This window comes from Panthera tigris, chromosome D3, assembly GCF_018350195.1.
Source record: "Panthera tigris isolate Pti1 chromosome D3, P.tigris_Pti1_mat1.1, whole genome shotgun sequence".
In the NCBI taxonomy this organism is placed as follows: domain Eukaryota; kingdom Metazoa; phylum Chordata; class Mammalia; order Carnivora; family Felidae; genus Panthera; species Panthera tigris.
In genome coordinates, this window is record NC_056671.1 from 40,233,486 (window position 1) to 40,258,553 (window position 25,068).

At 40.0% G+C, this 25,068-nt stretch overlaps 1 protein-coding gene across 1 annotated transcript in view; it reads left to right on the plus strand.

The window, feature by feature from the left end:
* Positions 1–25,068, plus strand: part of DLGAP1 (DLG associated protein 1) — an 888,408-nt gene that overhangs the window by 682,064 nt on the left and 181,276 nt on the right. Inside the window, exons 6-7 of the mRNA XM_042963009.1 lie at positions 12,875–13,052; positions 24,271–24,511. Coding sequence (XP_042818943.1) covers positions 12,875–13,052; positions 24,271–24,511 — 419 coding nt within the window. The remainder of the gene's footprint in view (positions 1–12,874; positions 13,053–24,270; positions 24,512–25,068) is intronic.

The window sequence follows — 25,068 nt, forward strand, 5'->3', positions numbered from 1 at the left end:
TTCAAAACTAGTGCATTTCTACAGCTAAAGCTGATGCAACACACAGCCAATGAATGTGCATTCATGTGTGCTTTGTGGCACATCAAAGTTGTATTTTAAATGCTTTCTCCTACCATCGCTTCCAGTATTTTTATGCCTTAATTAAAGCACTGGAGTGGCTACGTGGAACTATAGTAGCCACTGATGTGTTGGAAAAGCAGGGGGCAATATTCAGGAGAGGAGTGTTGTTATTATAAACTACCTTTGCTTCCTAGAGAAACAGAAAAAAAGAATGCTGCAATCAGAGAACAGCATGAGCCCAACAGGAACCCCACCACCTTCCTTGGCTCCTGTCTGTCTTCCTTCCTCCCCAGTGACAATAGTGCTCACCCATAGGGCAGGGACATGGAATATACAGGGGGCTTCAAACACAGCGGTGCCTACACAGGTCCTTGAGCCCACACCCACGAGTACGTTCTTAAAGTGGGCATTTTTTGCTCAGTGCAAAAACTTCTGCCGGTTCATCGCAGCAGAAGTTTTGAAATTTGGAGATTAAATTGGCTCTGCTTCCTCTCAGGTAGGAACTCAGTTCTAACATCCAGCTTTGGACTCGGTGAGGGACCACATTGTTTAGTTTCTCTCTACCCAGTTTCTTTCTAACCCATTCATTGTCTGAAGGTGGAATTATTATTTTTTTAATGTTTATTTATTTTTGACAGAGAGAGCGAGAGCAGGGGAGGTGCGGAGAGGGAGGCAGACAGAGGATCTGAAGTAGGCTCCTCCTTGTCAGCACAGGGCCCCATCGAACTCAAACCGTGAGATCAAGACCTGAGCAGAAGGCAGACACTTAACTGACTGAGCCACCCAGGCGTCCCAGGGTGGAATTCTTTTTTATCAGATTTTTATTTTGATATAATTGTAGGTTCGCATGTAGTTGTAAAAAGAATACAGAGAGATTGCATATACCTTTTACCCAGTCTCCTCCCAATGGTAACTTCTTACAAAACTATAGTGTAACATCACAAGCAAGATACTGACATAGCCAAGATACAAAAGCTTTCCATCACCACAAATAGCCCTCACGTTGCCTTTTCATAGTCACCTCCACTTCCCTCCCACCCCTACTTCTTCCTTCACCCCTGGCACCCACTAATCTCTTCTCCATCTCTATGAATTTGTCATTTCAGGAACGTTCTATAAGTAGAATCATTTAGTATGTAACCTTTTGGAAATCACTTTTTTCATTGAGCATAATTCTCTCGGAGATCCTTCTAGACTGTTGCCGAGTAGTGTTCCATGGTGTGGATGTACCACACTTCACTTAACCATTTACCCCCTGATAGACATCCAGATTGTTTCCAACTGGACACTATGATGAATAAAGCTGCTACAACATTCTTAGAAAAGTTTTTGGGTGAACACAGCCTGCATTTCTCTAAAATAAATTCCCAGGAGTACAACTGCTGGGTCACGTAAGAGTTGTGTGTTTCATGTTTAAAGAAATGGTCACATTTTTTAGAGTGGCTGCACCATTTTACACCCTCACCAGCAGTGTATGAATGTTTCTGTGTCTCTAAATCCTATCAACATTTGTTGGCATTAGTTTTGTGGTTTAGCCATTCTGATAGGTATGTAGTGCTATCTCATTGCGGATTTTATTTGTGTTTCCCTAATGGTTAATGATGTTCAACATCTTTTCATGTGCTTATTTGTGAAATGTCTCTTCAGGTCTTTTGCCCATTTTCTAATTAGATTTTTTTTTTCTGTTGGATTTTGAGAGTACTTTGTTTACAGCACCTACAAGTCCTTCATAAGATATGTGCTTTTTTTTTTTTAATCTTCTTGTCTCTAGCTTGTCTTTTCATCTTCTTCATAGAGTCAAAGAGCCAAAGTTTTTAATTTTCATCACATCCAATTTATCAAAGTTTCCTTTGATGGATCATTCTTTTAGTGTCAAATCTAAGAACACTTTGCCCAGCTCAGAATCCTGAAGATTTTCCCTGTTTTTTCCATGTTTTGTATTTAAAACCATGATCCATTTTGGGTTAATTTTGTATAAAGTGTGAGATGTAAAGTTTGGTTTAGTTTGGCTTTTGCCTATAGATGTCCAATTACTCCAGTACCATTTGTTGAAAAGGATATCTTTCCTCCATTAAATTGCTATTACAAAAAATGCTATTCATCTGACTCTTGATTCAGTCCAGGTCACAAGCTCACAAATAGTGGGATCAAGGTCCGCGATGAACTCTGTGCTGGCTGCGCTGAGCCTGCTTGGGATTCTCTCTCCCTCTCTCTCTCTCTCTCTCTCTGCTCCCGACCTGGTCACATGCACATGCACATAGGCACTCTGTCTCTCTCAAAATAAATAAACATTCTTAAATATTTCGTTAAAAAATGCTATTATAATTGCAATAATCAGCTGGACATGTTTGCGTGGGTTTATTTCTAGATTTTCCACTCTGTTCCATTGATCTGTGTGTTTATTCCTGCCACCAATGCCACACCATCTTGATTACTGAAGTTACACAGAAAATCTTTCAGTTGAGTAGAGTGAAAATAGATAGATACAAATTGAGTAGAGCGAATCCTGTTTTATTCCTCAAAATTAATTTGGTTATTCTAGTTCCTTTGACGTTCCATGTAGACTTTAGAATAATCTTGTCTATACCCACAAAAATATGGAATTGTTTTGCAGCTTTATCGTTTGGTGTATACATACATAAGATTCCTGTGTCTTCTTCCTGGATTGGTTCTTTAATTATTTAATTATGTAATGGCCCTCTCTGTCTCTAGTCTTTTTCTTTACCAATAAACTTTACTAATAAAATTTCTTCATCTGGTATTAATAGAGCCACTCCTATTTGCCTTTGATTGATGTTTCCATGATACATTTTTTTCTGTCCTTTTCTTTTCAACTTGTTTACATCATTATATTTGAAGTGAGTTTCTCAGAGACAGAGTATAGTTGGGTCATGTTTTTGGTTTTTTTTAATTTTTTTAATGTTTTATTTATTTTTGAGACAGAGAGAGACAGAGCATGAGCAGGGGAGGGTCAGAGAGAGAGGGAGACACAGAATCCGAAGCAGGCTCCAGGCTCTGAGCTGTCAGCACAGAGCCCGACGTGGGGCTCGAACTCACGAACTGTGAGATCATGACCTGAGCTGAAGTCGGACGCTTAACCGACTGAGCCACCCAGGCGCCCCTGGGTCATGTTTTTTAATACAGTCTGCAAATCTCTGTCTTTTAACTAATGCATTTAGACCATATATTTAATGTAATTATTATCTTAAGGTTTAAGTCTTCCATTGGATTTTTTGTTTTCTGTTTGTTCTGGGGTTTTTTGTTTGTTTCTCTGATTTTGTTTTCCGCTGTTTCCCATAAGAAATGGAAACTCGAATATTTTTTACACTTCTGTAGTGTTTTTGAGTATGTCTTTTTGGTATAGTTTTTTAGTGGTAGCTTTAGGAATTATAACTTATCACAACTTAATGATATCATTTTACCAGTTTGAGTAAACTATAGAAACCTACTTCCCTTTGTACCTGTTTACTATCTCCTATTTATAACATTACTACCTTAAATATTTTCTATACATTTTTTAATTAAAAAAATTTTTTAATGTTTATTCATTTATGAGAGACAGAGAGAGACAGAACACAAGCAGGGACTGAGCCACCCAGGCGCCCCATCTCTGTAAACATTTGGACCCCTCCCAAACAATGTTATAATCTTGGCTTAAACCATCAAACATAATTTAGAAAACTCAAGGGAAGAAAGAATGCCTATTCTATTTACCAATGTTTGTGTTTACCATGTCCTTTCTTCCTTCCTGATGCTTCAAGTCTCCTTCACTGATTATTTCCTTTCTGTTTAAAGAACAGCCCTGGGGACCCTGGGTGGCTCAGTTGGTTAAGCCTCTGACTTCGGCTCAGAGCATGATCTCACAGTCCGTGAGTTCGAGCCCCGCGTCGGGCTCTGTGCTGACCTCCCGGAACCTGGAGCCTGCTTCGGATTCTGTGTCTCCCTCTCTCTCTGCCCTTCCCCCACTCACTCTCTGTCTCTCTCAAAAGTACATAAACATTAGAAAATTTTTTAAATAAAGAAAGAATGGCCCTTAGGCATTCTTTCAGGTAGATATGCTGGCAACAAATTCTAGTTTTCCTTGGTCTAAAAATTTCTTTATCCCCCCCCCTTCTTTATTCCTGAAGGATAATTTCACGGCACATAGAATTCTAGGCTGGCAGTTCTTTGCCTTCAGCCCTTAAAAAAAATAACACCTCTTTTTCACCTCCATGGTTTCTGAAGAGAAATTTGTGTCATTCAAAATGGTTTTTCCCTATAGATAAATACACTCTGGCTACTTTGCAGATTTTACTTTGTCTTAAGTATTTAGATGTTTAATTATAATGTCCCTTGCCATGGATTTCTCCAGATTTCGTCTGTTTAAGATTCACTCACCTTCTTGGATCCATTGGTTTATGTCTCTTGACAAACTGAGGACATTTTCAGCCGTGATTTCTTTTAATGCTTTTTTCAGTCCCACCCTCTTTCTCCTCTCCTTCCCAGACTCCAATTTTGTTTTTTTGTTGTTGTTGTTTTTTTTATGTTTATTTTTGAGACAGAGAGAGACAGAGCATGAATGGGGGAGGGGCAGAGAGAGAGGGGGACACAGAATCGGAAGCAGGCTCCAGGCTCTGAGCCATCAGCCCAGAGCCTGACGCGGGGCTTGAACTCACGAACCGTGAGATCATGACCTGAGCCGAAGTCGGATGCTCAACCGACTGAGCCACCCAGGCGCCCCGACTCCAATTTTGAATGATCATCTTTTATTATAGTCCCACAGGTCCACGAAGCCCTACTTTTTTTCTCTCTCTTTCTTTCTCTCTCTGTTTTTCATACTGGATGATTTCTAATGTTCTATCATCCAGTTGGCTGCTTCTTTCTCTTTCTCCTCAACTTGGCCATTGACCCCCCTCTACTAAGCTTTATATTTTGGTTATTGTATTTTTCAGTTCTAAAATTTCTACTTGGCTCTTCTTTATATCTTCTCTTTGTTTGCTGAGGTTATTGGCTGAAGCTGGTGTGTTGTTTTTTTTTTTTTTTTAATTCGTTTCAAGTGTGTTAATGATTGCTCTTCAAAGCTTTGTTATCCTAACTGCTTTGAAGTTTTGGGGAATTTTTTTTTCCCAGATAATTTAACAACTCTGCCATCTCAGTATTGGCATCTGTTGATTGTCATTTTTCATTCAGTTTTAGATCTTCCTGGCTCTTAGTATGAGAGTTGAAACCTGGGCATTTTTGTATTGTTAGCAGACTATGGATGTTATTTAAACCTTCTGTTTTAGGTGGTTTTTAAAATACCGCTCCAGGGGCGCCTGGATGACTCAGTCGGTTAAGCGTCCAGCTTGGGCTCAGATCATGATCTCACAGTTCGTGGGTTCAAGCCCCACATCGGGCTCTGCACTGACAGTGCAGAGCCTGCTTGGGATTCTCTGTCACTCCCTCTCTTTCCGCCCCTCCTCAACGGATGCTTTCTCTCTCAAAATAAATAAACTTTAACTCGATACATATCATTCCAGCCAGACAATTGGGAGCACCACCTCATCGCTGCCAGTTAGAGATACAAGTCCAAGTTCCCCACTTAAATGCTATTGACACCTAAAATGGGTGGGTGCTCCTCATCACTGTTGGGTATGGGTGGGAGTTCTGGACTCCCCACATGATCTCCACTGATGCCACACTGGAGTCAGTTTTGTTACTGCTGGACAACGACGAAAGATCCAACTCCTCACTAGCCTCTTCTGAAACTACCTCTGCACGCGGGGGCAGGGACGCCTCATTACTGCTGTGTGGCAGCAGAAGGCCAGTTTCCCCATGTGCTCCCCACTGGTACCACATGGGAAGGGATTGCTCATGGGGATAAAAGTCTCAGCTCCCTACTTGCCCTTTTCTGATACCACCTTGGTGAGAGTGTTACAATACCTCCTTACCACCCCATGAGGGTAGAGGGTCTAAGATTCCACTCGGCCCTTGCTGGAATGGGAGGAGTGGTACCACAGTTTTTTCTTTGGCGTTTGGCTGGAGTAAAGTCATCATTGTTTAACAGTGTTCTGTCTTAGACTCATAAATACAGAGAACAAACCGCTCGTTGCCAAAGGGCCAGGGGCCAGGGGATGCGCAAAATAGAAGCGAAGCCACTTAAGGGGCGCAAGCCCCCAGTTACAAAATAAATAAGTCATGGGGATGAGAAGTAAAGCATAGAAAAGATAGTAATCAATATTGTGATGACATCGTATGGTGGCAGTTGGTAACCACACTTATTGTGGTGAGCATCGCATAATGTGTAGAATCGTTGAATCACTATTTTGAACACCATTGTACGTCACCTTTTTGGTTCTAGGTTGGGCTTATGTAGTTGGCCATATTTCTTATGTATACCACAACCAGGTAACTGCCACAAATAAGAAAACGTGGAAAACCATGAAGATTTTGTTTCCATCTGAAAAAACTTGGATATAATTGTAGAACCTCTCCTGGTAATATTTTAGGAACATGGGAAAAGTACTAGCAAAAAAGTAAATCTTCTCTCAGTTTTCGAAAGACAAGATTCCAAAAATTGCAAATAGTTAATCTAATGTGAATCCTTATGAAAATTCCAGGAGGAATTTTTACATAGACGGTTTGTGATGATTTAGAAAATGGGGAACTACCATAGATTTACTAACAAGGCACGTATAGAACTACCTATATTTCCCTCTTTGAAATGGTTGAGCCAGGCACATGAGAGGAATGTAATTGCATTTAGGATAGTATTTAAAATAGTAGATCACTTGGGGCGCCTGGGTGGCTCAGTCAGGTAAGCGTCCGACTTTAGCTCAGGTCGTGATCTCATGGTTCATGGGTTCAAGCCCTGCGTAGGGATCTGTGCTAACAGCTCAGAGCCTGGAGCCTGCTTCAGATTCTGTCTCCCTCTCTCTCAGCCTCTCTCTCTCTCTCAAAAATAAACATTAAAAAATAATAATAATAAAAAATAAAACAGTAGATCACAAAATGTTGCACGAAAAAATTAAAATCAGAGAAACACAGGCTGGGCGATAGAGGCATATGTGAAACAGCTTTACAGCAAAAACTATATTATTGATGGACTGAGTCAACTCAGAAGATCACTGACTCACCAAACCCCAGTCAATAACTTTACAAGTAATTGGGTAAGGACATAAATGGCATAATTATGGGAAAGGTACGAGATGGTTAAGACTATAGAAATCAGGCAGACTTAGCTTTAGATCCTGAGTTTACAAACTTATCAGCCTCAGTTTCCTCATTTGCAAGATAGAAAATAACAATGTTTCGTAATTGCTATAATAATCCAGAATATTGGTGTGACAGATAAGACATTGTAGGTGAAGCTCTTAAGTGCATGGGACCTTGTAAGACTCACTGATTTGGGGTATTGCTATGTTTGCTTCTGTCATCACATATACATAACTGGCAAGAATAGTTGATCTATTTATTGCATATTGCATGGGGATGACAGGATTAGCCTTCGATTTCAATTTAATAGGAACTAAAGTGTCAAAAATTAGAACGATTTAACATCATTTGCTATAAAGATCTAAAAGGTGTCCAAAGAGAGCTTACCAGAAGCTAAGAGTGTGATTATAGCCCAATCTAGAGCTTCCTCAGGCCATATCCCAGGAGGATCTTCTCTCGAAGAAAGGACAATAGCCATTCTGTATTCTGTACTTGTCAGCCCACATTTGGAAGTTTAAGTTTGGCTTTGGGTACTTTGTTGTCAAAGAGGAAATAACAAATTGGACTGACTTCAGAGACAGGTCATCAAGGTAATGGACAGCCTGGAAGCCTTGACATAAGAGAACGAGATAAAGGGGGGCACGTCACCCGGAGAAGAGAAGGCTTAGCAGGGATAGACAGCAGCTGTGTTCAAGACAACTGAAGACTGCACGGAAGGGATGTGTTTTTCGTGACCTTTTGGCATGCCAGTAGTGAGTATAGACACGAAGCATTTGACAACGGAGGTTAGAAGAAAACCAACACTGTAAGAATTATTTAAGAGTCTGTCTTTAGTGGCTTTTTGTTCTTCCTAAAGTGAAATCAGAATATGAAACACTTTGAAAAATCTATCAAAATACTTTCACATAAGTTTTAACTCCTCCAATTTGTCAATGTCAACTTGTATCTATGTAAGTACATCTGCTCTGCTCTGACACTTTTTAAATTGAAGGAAACACTCTGTATTTAGCTCCAAGCAGCATCTAGGTCACTATTTCCACCTCCTCCTAAGCATTATCATCATGGGCTTTTTACTAACTAGTACATTTCAATTGTCATCACAGCTTTCCTCGTGATGACATTATTTCTTTTGTCACTGATTTGTAAACTGACATGATTGCCAACAGTCTTTCTGCCATCTCTAACTACTTACAGAATTACTTTTTCGGATGCCTTAATTATTTCGATGCAATTTATTCTCTGTCATGCTATATCAAGTTTTAATTACATTACTGTTTTTGCAGTTACTGGAGCACTAAAATGATACTCACATTTTTCCTATACTTTCCGCCGAGTAAGTATCATTTGTCTCTTTTCAACCACAGGAATCGTAGTCTCTGAAATACTACCATAAGCACTTAACATGCTTAAAACTTACCTTAAATGATCGATAAGATGTCTTTCAAGGAAGAAAAAAAAAGTTCTATTATGTTGGTCCCCAAATTTGTTGGGAGTTTAATTGCCAAGTGATGAAATAGGAAAGATTAATTACTTCGTTAAAGAGAGATTTTTACTTCTGGGTGTATCCTCAAAAGAACCGGAAGCAGGGGCTCAAACAGACATTTGTACACCCGTGTTCCCAGCAGCTTTATTCACAAAAGCAAAAGGCCAAAGCAACCCAAGTGTCTGTCAATAGATGAATGGATAAACAAAAATGTAGTATAAACACACAGTGGATTATTCTTCGGCCTTAAAGGAAGTTCTGACACGTGCGGCAGCCTGGGATGAACCTTGAAGACATGATGCTAAGTGAAACAAGCCAGGCAAATACTATACAGTTTCACTTGTATGAGATGCCCAGGGTGGCCAAACTCAGAGACGTAAAGTGGAATGGTAGTTGCCAGGAGCGGAAGGTGAGACCGCTTAAGATCTACTCTCAAATACCTTGTGATCTCACTTATGTGTAGACTAAACAAACAAACAAATGAGCTTATAAATACCAAGAACAGATCAGTGGTTGCCAAAGGCGAGTGTTGGGGTTAGGAGAAATGGGTGAAGGGGGTCGAAAGGTACAAACTTCCAGTTGTGAAACGAAGAAGTCCTGTGGATGTGATGTACAGCGTGGACACTTTTGTTAACAATCCTGTATTGTGTATTTGAAAGCGTTGAGAGTACATCTTAAAAGTGCTCATCACATGAAAAGAATTCTGTAACTGTGTGGTGATGAATGTTAACTAGACTTATTAGGATGATCATTTAGCGATATTTACAAATAGTCAATCACTCATTAGGTTCTACATCTGAAACTAATATGTCACTTTTATATCTCAATTTTTTTTTTTTTTAATCTACTCGGGGCGCCTGGGTGGCTCAGTCTGTTAAGCGTCCGACTTCAACTCAGATCATGATCTCACGGCTCGTGGGTTCGAGCCCCACATCGGGCTCTGTGCTGACAGCTCAGAGTCTGGAGCCTGCTTCAGGTGCTGTGTCTCCCTCTCTCTCTGCCCTTCTGTCTCTTTCTCTCTCTCTCTCTCTCTCAAAAATAAATATTAAATGAAAAAAAGATCTACTCTCTTAGCCAATTTCAAGTACACGGCACACTATTTTTAACTATGGTCACTATGCTGCACGTCACATCCCCAGGGTTTATTCATCTGATGAAGTTATACTTTTAGTACCGTATTCCAAAGTTGATCATATTCACCTTGGGGACACTGTTTTAAAATCTTGCAGCCTGAGTATTATTTCATCTTTCTCTTTAGCCACCTTACCGACACACTGGGCCAACCTTGTTTATGTAGCTGCCCCACGGCCAGGAAAGGGTCTCCTATCTTTGAGTGCTCTTAAAGGACATGATAATGAATGGGACTCAGCCAGGCCCGCATCTCAGTGCTGATAAGCCACGAAACGTTAACTTAGCACAAGCCATTTAGGGAGGAAAGGGGAAAAAGACAGACGTCATTTGAATAGGCCAACGTTGAAAAATAATCCATCTAACACGAGAACGAATATTTCTGAATACGCACATGCCCTTTCTTCTTAGCAAGCCACCTTTCCCTTGAGGTGAAATGTAGGAATAAATGCACTATTTTCCGGTGTTTCTTCAGTGAGTGTTTCCACATCAGCAGCACATGTACATACTTTTACCCTTTATATTGACAGCTGTGGGCTCCGCTCAGTGGACAAGAGGAAAGAGTTCATTTCCTTACAGTTAGCGTCTGATGAAAGTATGCGCTGTTTTATCAGAAATGACTCACCAAAGTAGAACTCTTCAATCCTTTCTGAATGATTTTTCACTTTGAAATTTGGGAATTATGCCTTATTTCATGACAAGTGACCTGGGTGAATGATTGTTGCAATGATGCCTCATTTCCCCATCTCAGCCAGCAGACACTCATTTTTCAAAACACTGGACTTTCACTTCGTCTTGTGAATATACACCATTTATGAAAGTCACCCCCCCCCGCCCCCCCCCCGGAATTGCTGCCCTGATAACCATTTGGAACAGCACCATCATTTATGTTGGCAATATCCATGCCCTGGGTCGGGTTGCAAAAGAGCCAAAGAAACACATTTACCATCTAATTCTCAAGTTCTAAGGGGAAGTGAACTTTTGGTTGTAAATGCTTCTAGCTAAGTCTCTCTTTTCCTAGAAGAGACCTTAAGGGGAAAAGAAATTCTTCAGTTTGTATGTTGGTTGGTTGGGATTTGGGGCATGAGCATTTATAAAGTGGCCCATTGTGAATCACCATAATAGCACATAACACATGGCAAATATTCGCTTGAGCTGGCAGAGCAAATAGTTCATGTTTGACAGCTACTTGTAGGATCCATCGAGAACATCCATTTTTAGAACAGTTTCCCTTTTGTAGTAATAATGTAGGAGGTTTTCTTTTGATGTTAAATTCTAGATCTATTTTTTTTAATGTTTATTTATTTTTGAAAAAGAGAGAGAGAGCATGCATGAGCGGGGAAGGGGCAGAGAGAGAGGGAGACACAGAATCTGAAGCAGGCTCCAGGCTCAGAGCTGTCAACACACAACCCGATGATGCGGGGCTGAACTCAAGAACGGCGAGATCATGACCTGAGACGAAGTTGGATGTTCAACTGACGGAGCCACCCAGGCGCCCCTATTCTAGATCTATTTTAACTTGGTCCCCTTTTCAATGCAATTGCAAAAACTAGCTGCTCCCAGGTTTTAGTATTACTGAGTCCATCTTTTTTGACTATTATATTTAAGTAATTACATTAAATTAATACAAAATTAATACAAACTTCAAGAATGAGTGCAATCTTATACATTGCCAAGAAGACATTTGGAATGTGGAGAATATCTTTACCGTATGTGGACAGAATGCGTTCTAGTAGTTTGCCAGTTGATTTTTTTTATCTTCCAGATAATTAATTATACAATCCATGAATAATCAAAGCTTATCTCTCAGTTCACCACATTTATATTCCTTATATCTTTTTATCTTCTCATTTCATTGGTTATAATCTCCGGGATGATGATAAATAACAGCAATGGCATTGGGCATACATCTTTCTTATCAACTTTAATTTTAAACTGCAAGCAATGTTTCAGCAAAAATAAAAGAAATTTAATAATGAAAGAAAAATCACCCTGAACTCCATGTGAAAGCAAGCTTTAAAAATTACTAAAAATGAATTGTTTGTATATGAATAGAAAAGCAGGAAGGATATACACCAGACTGCTATGGGTAGTTCTTTTAAGGGTGTAGAATTCTGAAGCAGAAACAGGGGTGGAGAGGAAGACCCACCTTCTGTTTTATATACTCCTGTATAGCTTGGCAATGAGCATTTTCTACTTTTATAATTTTAAAATGCATCGTGAAAAAAATACAAAGAGTACAGTGTGTAAAGACTTTCTTTACATATCAAGATTTAAAGATGTGCACATTGGTAACGGCTAAAATTTAACTTTTGTTCACTAAGTTCAATCTCAACTAAATGAGACAAAGATTAGATAGACAAGCAGATGACAGAAAGATTGGTAGAGATACTGATATAAATGTATACCCACTTACTGTTACTAGAAAGTCCAAAAACAAAAATATGGGCACAGAAAGGAAATGGGTAAAAGAAAAAGCTTACAGGGGTGCCTGGGTGGCTCAATCAGCTAAGCGTCCTTCCTTTGATTTCAGTTCAGGTCATGATCTCACCGTCGCGACACTGAGCCCCGCATCAGTCTCTGTGCAGAACCTGCTTGGGCTTCTCTCTCTCTGCCCCTCCCCTGCTCTCTCTCTCTCTCTCTCTCTCCCTCTCTCTCAAAGTAAATAAATAAACTTTAAAAAGAATTTGAAAAAGAAGAAAAGGCCTACAGACTCCCAGGACAGGATTCTGGGGCAGGGAAGTCAGAACTATTATCTCCCCCCACCCCCGCCCTGGGATGCAGATGGGGAAATTATTTCATAGGCTGAAGAGAATTTTAATTGCTCACATCATTAGATGTTATGAAACCTTAATGATTTCCGGTAAAAAGTTTTTCCTTCTGGGACACCATGGGAGAGTCTAGGAATCATAGGAAGCCATCTGTATTGTTCATCCCAGTATTTAGGGTGGTACATCAATGATAGAAGGACCATGTCTTATTACTACTTACATTTCTACTAAACGTGCCCTTTCCTTTCTTCTCTTTTAGGATTTCCAATGAACACTCCCCCAAACTCCAGATCCGGAGTCACAGTTACCTGAGAGCAGTAAGTGAAGTCTCCATCAATCGAAGCCTGGACAGCCTTGACCCTGCCGGCCTGCTCACATCACCAAAGTTCCGCTCTAGGAACGAGAGCTACATGCGAGCCATGAGCACCATCAGCCAGGTGAGCACTGTGGCCATGGGCCATGAACTACATAAGGATTAGTGGAAACAGAGGGCATGACGTGAGGAGATGGCCACTCGCAGAGTAAACCACTGAGGGGTCAGGTGGGAGGCCTAATCTAAATGCTACACGTATTCACCTAAGGCAAGCACCTCGTATCAGCAGTCTACCAGCAGAGAAGGGGTCCTCTGCAGAGGGATAAAGGACATTGGAGCGAGTCCTCGGAAATTCATCAGCAGTCAGTACCAGCAAATGTGCCCTTAAGGAGTTGATGGATAAGGTTGAAAAGACTCTTGAAGGACAGAAGGACAGCATAGACATCACTGGCAAAACCAAGGCAGCGTCTAATCACAAAAGTACAAGCGTTGAGCAAGTCTTGATAGACAGCAGCCTGAGGACAGGAAATGAGATACAGTCTACTTATCTCAACGGGGTCCCAGGTGAATACTGTATCTTGGTAATGAGACAAAAGTCACTTCTAAGAACTGGTATCAGGACTAGGGATGAAGACTCAGGCATCTTAATGCTAGATCCAAAATATCCAGGCCCTCCCATCAAAGTTTCAGAGAGTGGGAGAGGACTGGGCTACCTAAGATCAGGGGGCAGAGAGAACCTGGGGCTCTTTGAAGACCGGACCCTGCAGCTTTCGGAGCCAGCAGGGGAGCAGAAGTTGCCGCTAGGGACGCCTTCCTGTGGGAGCACAAAAAGAAGGATGTTTTGTAAATGATGTCTAGGACCTCTGAAGTTAAATTTCTATCACAAAAATAACTGCCATACTATCAATTCAGCTAATATTTACTGAGCAGAACACTGGACCAGATTATACAAGTTATTCAGTGATTAACAGTACAAAATCCATTCCCATCAAGAGCTTGTAAGAGAACATACAAAAACGATAAAAGTGCTATCACAGTGATTATTTACTTGAACACTACAAAATACTCCGAGGGAGGTAGGGCAAGTGTAAGAGGCTACTTTACTGGGTCCCTCTGCTAACTGCTTTATATTTCCATAATGTTATTTTATAAAACACTCTGTAAGAGATGGAAGAAACCAGATGTTAAATGAGACTTTGTGGTCACAGAATTGTCAACAAGATCCTGAAGCTAAGGAGAAAAAGGTGCTAAGAACAAAGATTCTAAAGAGAGAGCGTCCAGGCATGCAGTCTAGGAATATGCGTCTTAACAAATATTCCAAGGGATTCTAATAAAGTAGTATTTGATCTGGACTTTGAAAAATGCTTCCCTAACTCAAGGAATAGTGAGTGTTCTAGTTTTGGTGGAGCTCAGAATACTTGTAGAGGCAGCAATGGGAAGTCTGTCCTGAATTTTGCCCTGGAGATATTTTTTTTAACGCATGGCCTTGCATGCCAGCTCCAGAGGACTGGACTTCATTTATTAGGAATGGAATTGATTAAAAATCAATTAAAACTTCAGCTTTTAAGCAGCAAGAGATATGATCAGAACTTTGATATAAGAAAATTCATATTCAACAAAGGCAGGGATCATAGCAAGGTTCTGAGAGCAGGGCAGAGTGGGAACAGGGAAAGCTAGCCTTGGGGACTCCAATATCTGCCTACTGTACATTTCCTTACTTTAGAGAAGGCTCCAAGAGCATGCATGCCAATGTGTGTGAGTTAATGCTGTCCAATGACACTCATCCCAACGCTCAGGGAAATTAGTTGGTGCCTCATTTGGTGAAATTTTGACTTGTCTGTCTTTACTTTCTTCACACTAAGCAATATAATATTTTAAATTTCTTTAAGCTTATCTTTATTCCGGACAGCCTCATGCTCACATAGCCTTCCAGAAATATAAAATAGTCTATAAATCCAGCTGTCATACATGTAGAATACATCGATGGATTTTTTAAAAAATTTGGGGGGTGCCTGGGTGGTTTAGTTGGTTGAGTGGCCGACTACAGCTCAGGTCATGATCTTGCAGTTTGTGGGTTCAAGTCCCATGTCAGGCTCTCTGCTGTCAGCTCAGAGCCTGGAGCCTGCTTCAGATCTGTGTCTCCCTCTCTCTCTGCCCCTCCCGCACCTGTGCTCTGTCTCTTTCTCTCAAAAATAAATAAATAGTTTAAAAATTGTCGAAAAATGCTTATACCCATTCACTGCTTTCATAACTTTAAATGTTTAAATTTTCAATGTTCAAGACAGGAGAAACATGCTACTTTGCCCCATCAGGACATTGCGTCTATGCAGCTGCCTGACTTGGGTCCCTGTGCCACAGATCGGACCTTCCTGAGACAATATCCCTTCCTAGTGACAACCTAGTAAAATATCAACAAATCACTGAAGAAACTCACGTGGGCCCCGATGCTATGGCAGGTCAAGCTCTGCAATTCGGTGGTATAATCATTCAGCCTTGAGTAAAATACAGAAAGAATAGCCATCCTAAATGGATTCCTAATGCTACATCATTTTTCTAGTTCCATATTCAATTTTCAAGTAATACAATATCTTTAAGGATAATTTCAAACTTTCTATTGCAGTCCCAACACTATCATTATTCAAAGGAGAATAGTTTCTTCTTCCAAGCAATACTACCATATAGATTCTAGACTTTTCAAAAAGTGGTTAGCTTTTATGATGTTGGGATGTTCTCTCTTATAGATCTTTAGTAGCAGCTCTAATAGTATAGAATTTAAATGCATGCTATCCTATTCCCTTTTAAAACCTGCCATTTTAGTCATCAAAGGCTCCTGGAAAGATCAAACTAAAATGTTGTAAGAGAAGATATTGGTCTAGAATAATTAAGCTGTTTGTTTCTGCCATTCATACCTGATAGAAGTGAAATATCCCTAAAAACAGATAGTGCTTGCATGATAGAGAAAAACTGACCTTTTTTTATATTTATTCCCTTTCTGTGTTTTTTTGATTATATATCCATCTAATAAGATGGGGCTTTCTAAAGTAAAGCTTGAGAAGAAAGAATTTTTAAAAGTCACATGTGAAAAAAAAATATTTAGTATAATAACTAGGTCATTTCCAAATTGGCTCAATTTATGTCCTCATTTACTTCAAGTCCAATTCTCAAATATCTTCATCTGGAATGATAAACCAGAAGCCTGCAGACATCTTTTGTCTGGCAATATGTTGGATTTTTACATCATTTTTTAAAAGTGAGTAGACAGGGGCGCCTGGGTGGCTCAGTTGGTGGAGCGTCTGACTCTTGCTTTCACCTCAGGCCACAATCTCACCATTTCCTGGGTTTGAGCCCTACATCAGGCTCCACACTGACAGCACAGAGCCTGCTTGGGATTCTCTCTCACTCCCTCTCCCTCTGCCCCTCCCCTGCTCATGCTCTATCTCTCAAAATAAAATAAACTTTAAAAAAAGAAGTGAGTACACAGTTATTATGTTCAGCAGTAATCGTAGCAATTTAGCTGTGATTTGTGACCTAGGCCATCCCTTCATTGTATATATACCAAGAAATAAAAACTCAGATGAAACAAGTATCTATAAATATAGTCGGTAACAGAACCTAGAAACCCAAGTGTCCTGACTCCTAACTGATAAGTTTCTTCAAAGCCTGCTGGTATTGGGGTATTGATGGCAACAATATTGCTAATAATAATAGTAATCATGGAAATGAAAACAATGGAACGGTCATCATGTATTGCTTACCTGATATATACTAGAAGCTTTTCATATTCTCTCATTAATTTCATATCAACTATAAAAACGATCATTTTTTAATTTATGAAGTTTAGTCTTAGAGAATTAGTATAATTTGTTTCATTCTTCCCACTACACTATCTCACAGAATAACATCCACTATTTAGGTATAGTGTATGTATAGTGGATGTGCCTAGAAATATAATATGCATGTCAAATGTTTTATTTTTATCCTTAAAGCATATACTGGAGATAGGTATCATTATACCCATTATTCAGATGCGGAAAGTGAGGTCTAGAGAATTCAAGCAAATTGCCCATGACATAGTAGAAAGAACATTAAACTACTCCTTCCCATATAATAAAACCAAATAGAGCTCAAATGTATACAATAACACAAAATGACAAAAATTAAAATTTATAAAATATATGTCTGATACTGTGGTAAGATTGATAGAACTTTTAACAAAATAAGAATCCTAGAAAACATAAACAATTGACATCTGTTCTAACTGAAAACTAAATTCAATGACAAAAGATATCATAAAGTTAAAATGCAACTGATTGGAGGATATTCACATGTATCAAGAAAACAGGTGAATGTTCCAGTTGCCTAAAGTATATTTACCAGTAAGTAAGAAAAGAAAAACAGCCTAAAAGAACATAAGGCAAGTCTTATGAAATAGCAAATTAGAGGGAAAAAATACAAAGACCAATACATATAAGAAAAAATGCTTAAATACACTAGCAGGCTGATAAACACAAACTGAAAAAGCACAATATCATTTCTGACCTAGAAGAGTTGCAAAAAGTGCTAATACCCAGTTCCAGTGTCCATGCTGAGAAATGAGCTGTTTGGAGTGAACTGCCACCATTGCCATAGAAAGTAAGTCGATGAACATCTACAACAGTATAAAACATCCCTTTTGGCACAAGAATCCCACTTTTGGCACTCTATAATACAGAAAATAAAAGCACCAGTATATAAAGATAAACGCACAACAGTGTTGGTCATAGCAGTCTCCAAGTACATATCTGAATCATCATCCACAATGGAGTGGTTGAATAAATTATGGAACAATCATCCTATACAATTTTACAGTGGTAGTGACTTAAGTGTCCGAATTTCCCTGAGTCTCCATATAAAAGCAGACAGAGCAACTAGGCAGAAAAAAAACCCCAAAAGTCATGGAGAACATTTACAATAAAATTGGGTATAACAGGATATTCCATGAACCCCAAATATAAGTGGATGAAAACAAACCACAAGTAGCCATAAGACTACACTGTATCCACGTCTGTGGAAGAAGGCATAGAGGGAGACAATGACTTGTGCGACAGACTCGAGGATAGCAAAATAAAACAAGCAACAGGTATTCACCGGAAAGTTCAGGGCGCCTATTCGAGAACAGCAGCTGAAAGTGGAAGGGATCTGCCTCCTCTAACGGCAGATGAATTCAAGGAGCCTGCAGTTAGGTCAAAAAAGACTGGAGCAGTCTGAGCCTCTACGTGCACTGGAAAGCAACCAACCAGTGCTTCCTTCCAGCACAGGGCCCAGGGCTGAGAAGAAACACAGGGGAGTGGAATCAAATATGAACACGGTAGAGACGGTAGCAAAGAAGAAAAGAAAATGCCAAGGTAAAAGTTGGGGACGGGAGGAAAAGAATCAGGAAATATCGCAAAGCTAAAACAATAAAAGAGGAAGTCCTGGGAATTTGAGGGGGGTATCTTGAATGTACCCACCCTCTCCAAGTCAGACTAATTTTCCAAAAACAACGAGGAACAATTACCCACTGTAAATCACATTCAAAATCACTGTGAGAAGAAAGAAAAATAAGGAAAAGAATAACATTTCTCCAGAAAATGAAAGCATGCAGAAAGACATAACCACAAAATAGATCAAAACTGTAACACACTACACTTGATCTTGAACAACATGGGTTTGAATTCCATGGGCCACTTATACATGGATTTTTTTTTCGATAAAGACGGTGCAGTATTTTAACTATCTTTTCTCTTCCTTATGAGATTTTCTTAATAACATTTTTTTCTCTAAATTACTTTATTCTGAAAATATAGCATATCATACATACACAAAATACGTGTTAATCAACTAAACTATGTTATCAATAAAAATTCTGGCAATTAATAGTTACATTTTTGTGGAGTCAAAAGTTATATGTGGAATTTCAACTGAGCAGAGGTGAGGAGTCACTACCCCCACCCCCCTGTTGTTTGTTCAAGGGTCAACTGTATTTTAAAATGCACTAAACAGCATTAAGAACACAATATAAGACATGAGAGAAAACGACATATCTGAATTTCAAAAACTTAAAAATAATGTCACAAAACTCAGGGAAGAACTAGAAGTAAAAGAAAAATCATTTCAGAAATGAAGATTAGACTAAAAGGAATATAGGCGCAAGTGAATGAGACATTTCATTCATTAAGAAAAATAGAAATCTAAAGATAGAAATCTTGGGGGTACCTGGTTGCCTCAGTCAGTTAAGCACCCCACTTCAGATCAGGTCATGATCCAATGATTTGCGAGTTCGAGCCCCACAAAGGGATCTCTGTTGTCAGCACAGAGCCCACTTCAGACCCATCGTTCCCTTCTCTCTCTGCCCCTCCCCCACTCACATGCACCCTCTCTCTCTAAAATAAACATCTAAACAATCTTTTAAAAAAATAAATGAAATCTTGAAAGGGAAAAAAAAAGTCACAGGCAAACTATTGTAAGTGTGAATGAATGCAGGGAATATCGTTTCCATGAGCCCATCCTGAGGAATCCAACTAGACAATGAGCTTTAGACAACCCAAAGGACCAGACATAAGAACTGTGATGAATAGGTGCATGGACTTATTTCTGGACTCCCGATCCTGTTCCATTGGTCTATGTGTCGGTCCTTATGTCAGTGCCAAACTGGTTTGATTATTGTAGCTTTGTGATAAATTCTGAGATCAGGAAGCGTGAGTCCTCCAGCTTTGTTCTATATCGGTATTGCTTTGGAAATTATGATGTATCGGTGTATTTTTCCTTGTGTTTTTGTTCCTGGAATTCTTGGAGCTTCTTGGATTCTAACATCCAACAAGTGGGAGTTCCAGAAAAAAATAAATAAAAGGAAGGAAATTACCAATGAAATCATTCAAGAAATGGTCCCAGCACTGAAAGACATGATTTTGCAGATTGAGAGGGCCCACCCAGTACCCACCACAGTTGATAGAGAAATATCCTCACGGGGAACAACATGGTGAAATGTAGCTCTCTTGAAACAAGAGTATCTTTAAAAGTTTTCAGAAGGGGATGGGAAAAACCAGTTCATACGGAAAGGCTTAGGAATGAGAAAGGCATCCACTTACCCAAACTCTAACATACATGGAGGCTAAGAGACAAGGAGGAAAGCCTGAAAACATCTGAAAGAAGGGATGCAGGCTAGAATCCCGAATGCAAACACACCCTCCCTTAACAGGGGAGGTGAAATACAGACACTTCCATCCATGCAAGCTGGCCGCCTTGTTCGGGAAAGCACTGGAAGATTTGCTCCACAAAAAGGAAGGAATAAAACAAGGAAGATGAAACAGGGCCTCCATGATAGTCAAGACAATGAAGGGTACCCCCACAGTGATAAAGAAGAGAAATCCTAGGACAGCAGCGGGCTGTCTGTAGCAGCCACAGATAGCAATAGGAGGTCAGAGGTTCCGAGGGTAATGCTTTAAGGGCAGGAAGGAAACCAATAGGTTATCAGAGGTCTCTGAACATAGCAACAGATCCACATAAGCAAGTTTTTGGAAATATGAATGCAAATACCATAAGATCCAGCTGGAAGAATTGAAAGTGATTGCCTCTGAGGAGGGAGAATCTGGCTAGGAGGGGGCAAGGTGGGTCAGGTGTTTGCTCTTTTCCTTTATAAGCCATCTAGAATTCTTTGACCTATATCTGTAGAATTTTGATAGAGAATAGTCTTTTTATATGAAAAAGTAGTAGCAAGCATTAAATGTATAGTTATTTATAAGAGACTAAATGAGGGCTGAAGCAATAGAGAACATGTAGGTTATGTGCTCTGACAATGTAAATATAGCACAACTATTTTAAATGAGGAAAGAATAGAGAGTGCATATGCAGAAAAAAAAGGAATCATTAACTGTTCTCAATAAAGATATGGGCACGGTATTATTAGTATGCTATTCTGAGATGGTTGTGCATATGAAAAAAACAAATGAATAATTGTAGAATATTCCAATTCTATTTCCTGTGCCCCTGAGAACCAGGATTTTTAGTATGGAATCAAGGTATATATATATAATATAGAAGAGGTTACGTTAGGTTACGTTAAAACTGTGCAGACTGGGAGTGCCTGGGTGACTCAGTCAGTTAAGCATCAAACTCTTGATTTCGGCTAAGGTCATAATCTCACAGTCGTGGGATCACACAGCTTTTGATTCTGTGTCTCCCTCTCTCTCTGCTCCTCCCCTATTCGTTCTTTCTCTCTCTCTCTCTCTCCCTCTCTCTCTGCCCCTTCCCCTCTCACTCTCTTTCTAAATAAATAAATAAATAAACATTTTAAAAAAACAACTCTGCAGTCTGAATTTTAATCAGACCTATTCACTAGGTCTGACCATCAAAAGGCCTAGTTTTGCCGACTGAACAATGACCAGCCCAGGAGCCATGACAATGAAGCTTCCTGGTGTCCAGATTGCATTCTTGTGATACTATTTTCCACTAAAAGCAGAAAAGGTTGTTTGAAAAAATACTGATTCCAGGACTGAGCAGGTCAACAGGATTCAGGAGCCAACCTAAGGGGCTCCCACTGGTTAAAGAGAAGACAAATCTCCGTTCACTAAGAATAATCATAAGAGTCAATCTAAAACCATCAAATGTTGGGGCTCCTGGATGGCTCAGTCAGTTAAGCTACAACTAGAAACTGTAAAAAATAATGATGGAACTAGAACACCACCATTGCATAACTCCCAGTGAATTAACAGATCTAGACATTGGGCACAAGTGACTTCTAACAACATACAAAGAGAGACAACCCAGACATAATGTGTCTCCTGATAAAAGAACACATGATCTCTCCTCTTGCCAAAGGGACTGAACCTGAGTCTTATGAAGCCCCTGGATCCAGCTTACAATTTTCAGGAACTACAAAAGATAGAGGACCATGCTAAATCCTACCACGAGTATGAAATCAGCAAATCCAGACCACGGGAACCTTTACAGGACAAACAACCCAGATGCTTCCATAAATAAATTGTCAATTAAAAACTGGGTGCGGGGGCACCTGTGTTGACAGCACAGAGACTGCTTGGGATTCTCTCTCTCCCTGGCTCCCTGCCCCTCCCCCACTCATGTGTGTTCTCTTGCTCTCTCTCAAAATAAAGAAATAAACTTTTTTAAAAAAGAATTCTTTATAAAAATAAAACTCAGATTAGCAGTTGATTTTGGAGGGAAGATGGGGATTATAGTTAGGATGGGGCATATAGAGTGGTTGCTAGGGTACCTGGAAAAGCCGTCTTTCTTGATCTAGGTAATGGTTACAAGGGTGTTTGTCTTATTATAATTCACTCAGTTCTACATTTATTTTGCTTGGTTTTCTGTATCTGTGCATAATAGAAACAAAAGGTTAAAAAAGAATGAAGAAAGAGAATCCTATTAAGATGTAAGTTTAATATAGAAGGTTAAGTGGAAAGAAAACATATTGCCAAATTATATTTACTTTATGGTCCAATTTTTATGAAAACTAGGGGAGGGGGGCAATATGTACCCTCTGAACAGACAGTCACCCAAGTTTTAACAGTTGTTACCTTAACAGGGATAGATATTTTACCATTTCTTTGCGATGTTTGGCATATTGATTAATAGGGGAAAATCTATATGTGCATGTGCACACACACGTTTGCAAATATAGTTTTACCTTTTACTTTGAAATCATTCCAAGTTTACAAAAAAGTTGCTTATAAAATACAAGGGACTCCTGTATATCCTTGACCCAGATTCATATTCATATTCCTTTTGACTCATGTGCTCACTTTCTCTATTTGATAATTAATTGCAAATATCATGTCCCCTTACCTGTGAATGCATCGCCAATATTTCCCAAAAATCAAAGATATATATATGTATTTAATTTTTTAACATGGATGTATATAATTATTAGCCTTGAAAACAAGCAGGGAGTTTATATCAAATTAGATAAAGTAGGTGAAAATACTATTTTAAGCTGTAAAGATAAGCTGTAAAGAATCGTAAAGAAATGCATGTCTTTTTCCACTTGATATGCCTTAAGGTAGCTGGTCACTTCTACATGAAGTTTAAAAGAAATTTGCCGGGGCGCCTGGGTGGCTCAGTCGGTTAAGCGTCCGACTTCAGCTCAGGTCACAATCTCACGGTCTGTGAGTTCGAGCCCCGCATCAGGCTCTGGGCTGATGGCTCAGAGCCTGGAGCCTACTTCCGATTCTGTGTCTCCCTCTCTCTCTGCCCCTCCCCTGTTCATGCTCTGTCTCTCTCTGTCTCAAAAATAAATAAACGTTAAGAAAAATTTTTTTAAATAAAATAAAATAAAATAAATTTGCCATTATCAGAGTATATCCTCAGATAACAGAAAATGAAGGAAGTCAGAAATTACAATCATTTTCAGTATTTGTTCTAAGCTTACTTATAGTTTAATTGCTTAATAAATTCCTAATTACTCTTTGATTTAATATTAGGGAAATTATGAAGTTCTAGAGGGTGGCAGAAATTTGAAGAATGCTCCCATGTCCCTATCAAATCAGCTACAAAGTAAGAGAAATTAACTGGGGCACCTGGTCTGGTTGTTTTGTTTTTTTTTTTTCTTTTTTAGGTGGTGCTCAAACCCAATGTAAGTTATGTGCAGAGGAATATAAGTAAATAAAAACTGACCTCTGCAAAAAAAGGAAGACTTCATTTGGAAGATTTTAAAACACATTTATAAACAATTTGTGGACCATATCAGCTTTTTATAAGGAAGAATGAGACCTTCTTCCGATAGTGTGTAGATTGAAAATCTCCATAGTGCTTTTCAAGATTTTGACATATCTGGGTTTGGTCTATTTTTGTGCAGAATGAGAGTATCTTGCCAGAAAATATAGGGCCTGTTTTCATACTGTGCACTAAATTAAGCTACATTTGACACTGAAATTATTTGACAAGCCAGTCACTTGCAAAAGCACAATAATAAAAATAGTAGTTTCTAAGATGTTTATACTAAAAACTATTCCCCTGAAATACCCAAACTCTCACCGTGGACTGACAAAAATTGTTCCCTAGGTTTGCATTTATAAATCAGGAGAATTAACACCTGGGCACGCACTGGAATAAGACCTCCTAGCCCCACACTTCTTCCATGCTGAAAAGAAAGCTCTTTTTCTTTAGAATTTAATGGACTGTTTGGGCTCATAAACAAGATGCAGTTCAGTTACGGAGTGTAACACAGAGGCGATAAAATGCATTGGCGTTGAATGCGGTCGGATGGGGCTTTCTCCGGAAGGGTGCGGCGTCAAGTCCGGGGATGCTTGAGGGAGAGGGTGCTTCTCCGCCAGGCAGGAGGAGTTATGGTTCCCCGTCTCTGCCCGCAGGTGAGCGAGATGGAAGTGAACGGGCAGTTCGAGTCCGTGTGTGAATCCGTGTTCAGCGAGCTGGAGTCGCAGGCGGTGGAAGCCCTGGACCTGCCCATGCCCGGCTGCTTCCGCATGCGGAGCCACAGCTACGTGCGGGCCATTGAGAAGGGCTGCTCCCAGGACGACGAGTGCGTGTCCCTGCGGTCCTCCTCCCCACCGCGCACCACCACCACCGTGAGGACCATTCAGAGCAGCACCGGTGAGTGAGCAGAGCACCTGCCCCCCCCCCCGGCCCCCCCGTGACACCGCGCCAGCACAAGCCTGGTCTCCGGGTCCAGGGCTACAGAAACGACTGTCCCAAAAGACTGCACGTGGTGTCTTGCTGTTGTCACACAGTCAGCAGTAACAAAATACCACCCATGCCCTACAAAGAACGGTTGTGCCTCCCTGCCTGCCTCTGTCCCCAGGCTTTGGCCGCATCCACAGCCCTTCTCTCTGTCTCCATCTCTGGCATCAACAGAGAAACTTCAACTACACGTCCAGAAGGGACAGCGTCCAAGGGGGGAGGGGGTCTTTCTAAGATCCCCACACAGCATCCTAGCAACCAACAAACTCATCCCACCAGCTCCTACTGGCCGCAGTCAGGCTCTGACTTTTAGGGGGTGACCCTTAAGCAAATCAGATACCCTGACTGTTGAGCATCACAGTTAGAATGCCTTTGTTTTTTAATTCCAAGATCTCCACAAAATGACTATCCCAAAAGACCTGAAATATCACTGTAAGAAAAAAGGGAAGAAATGGATGATTCAGTCATAC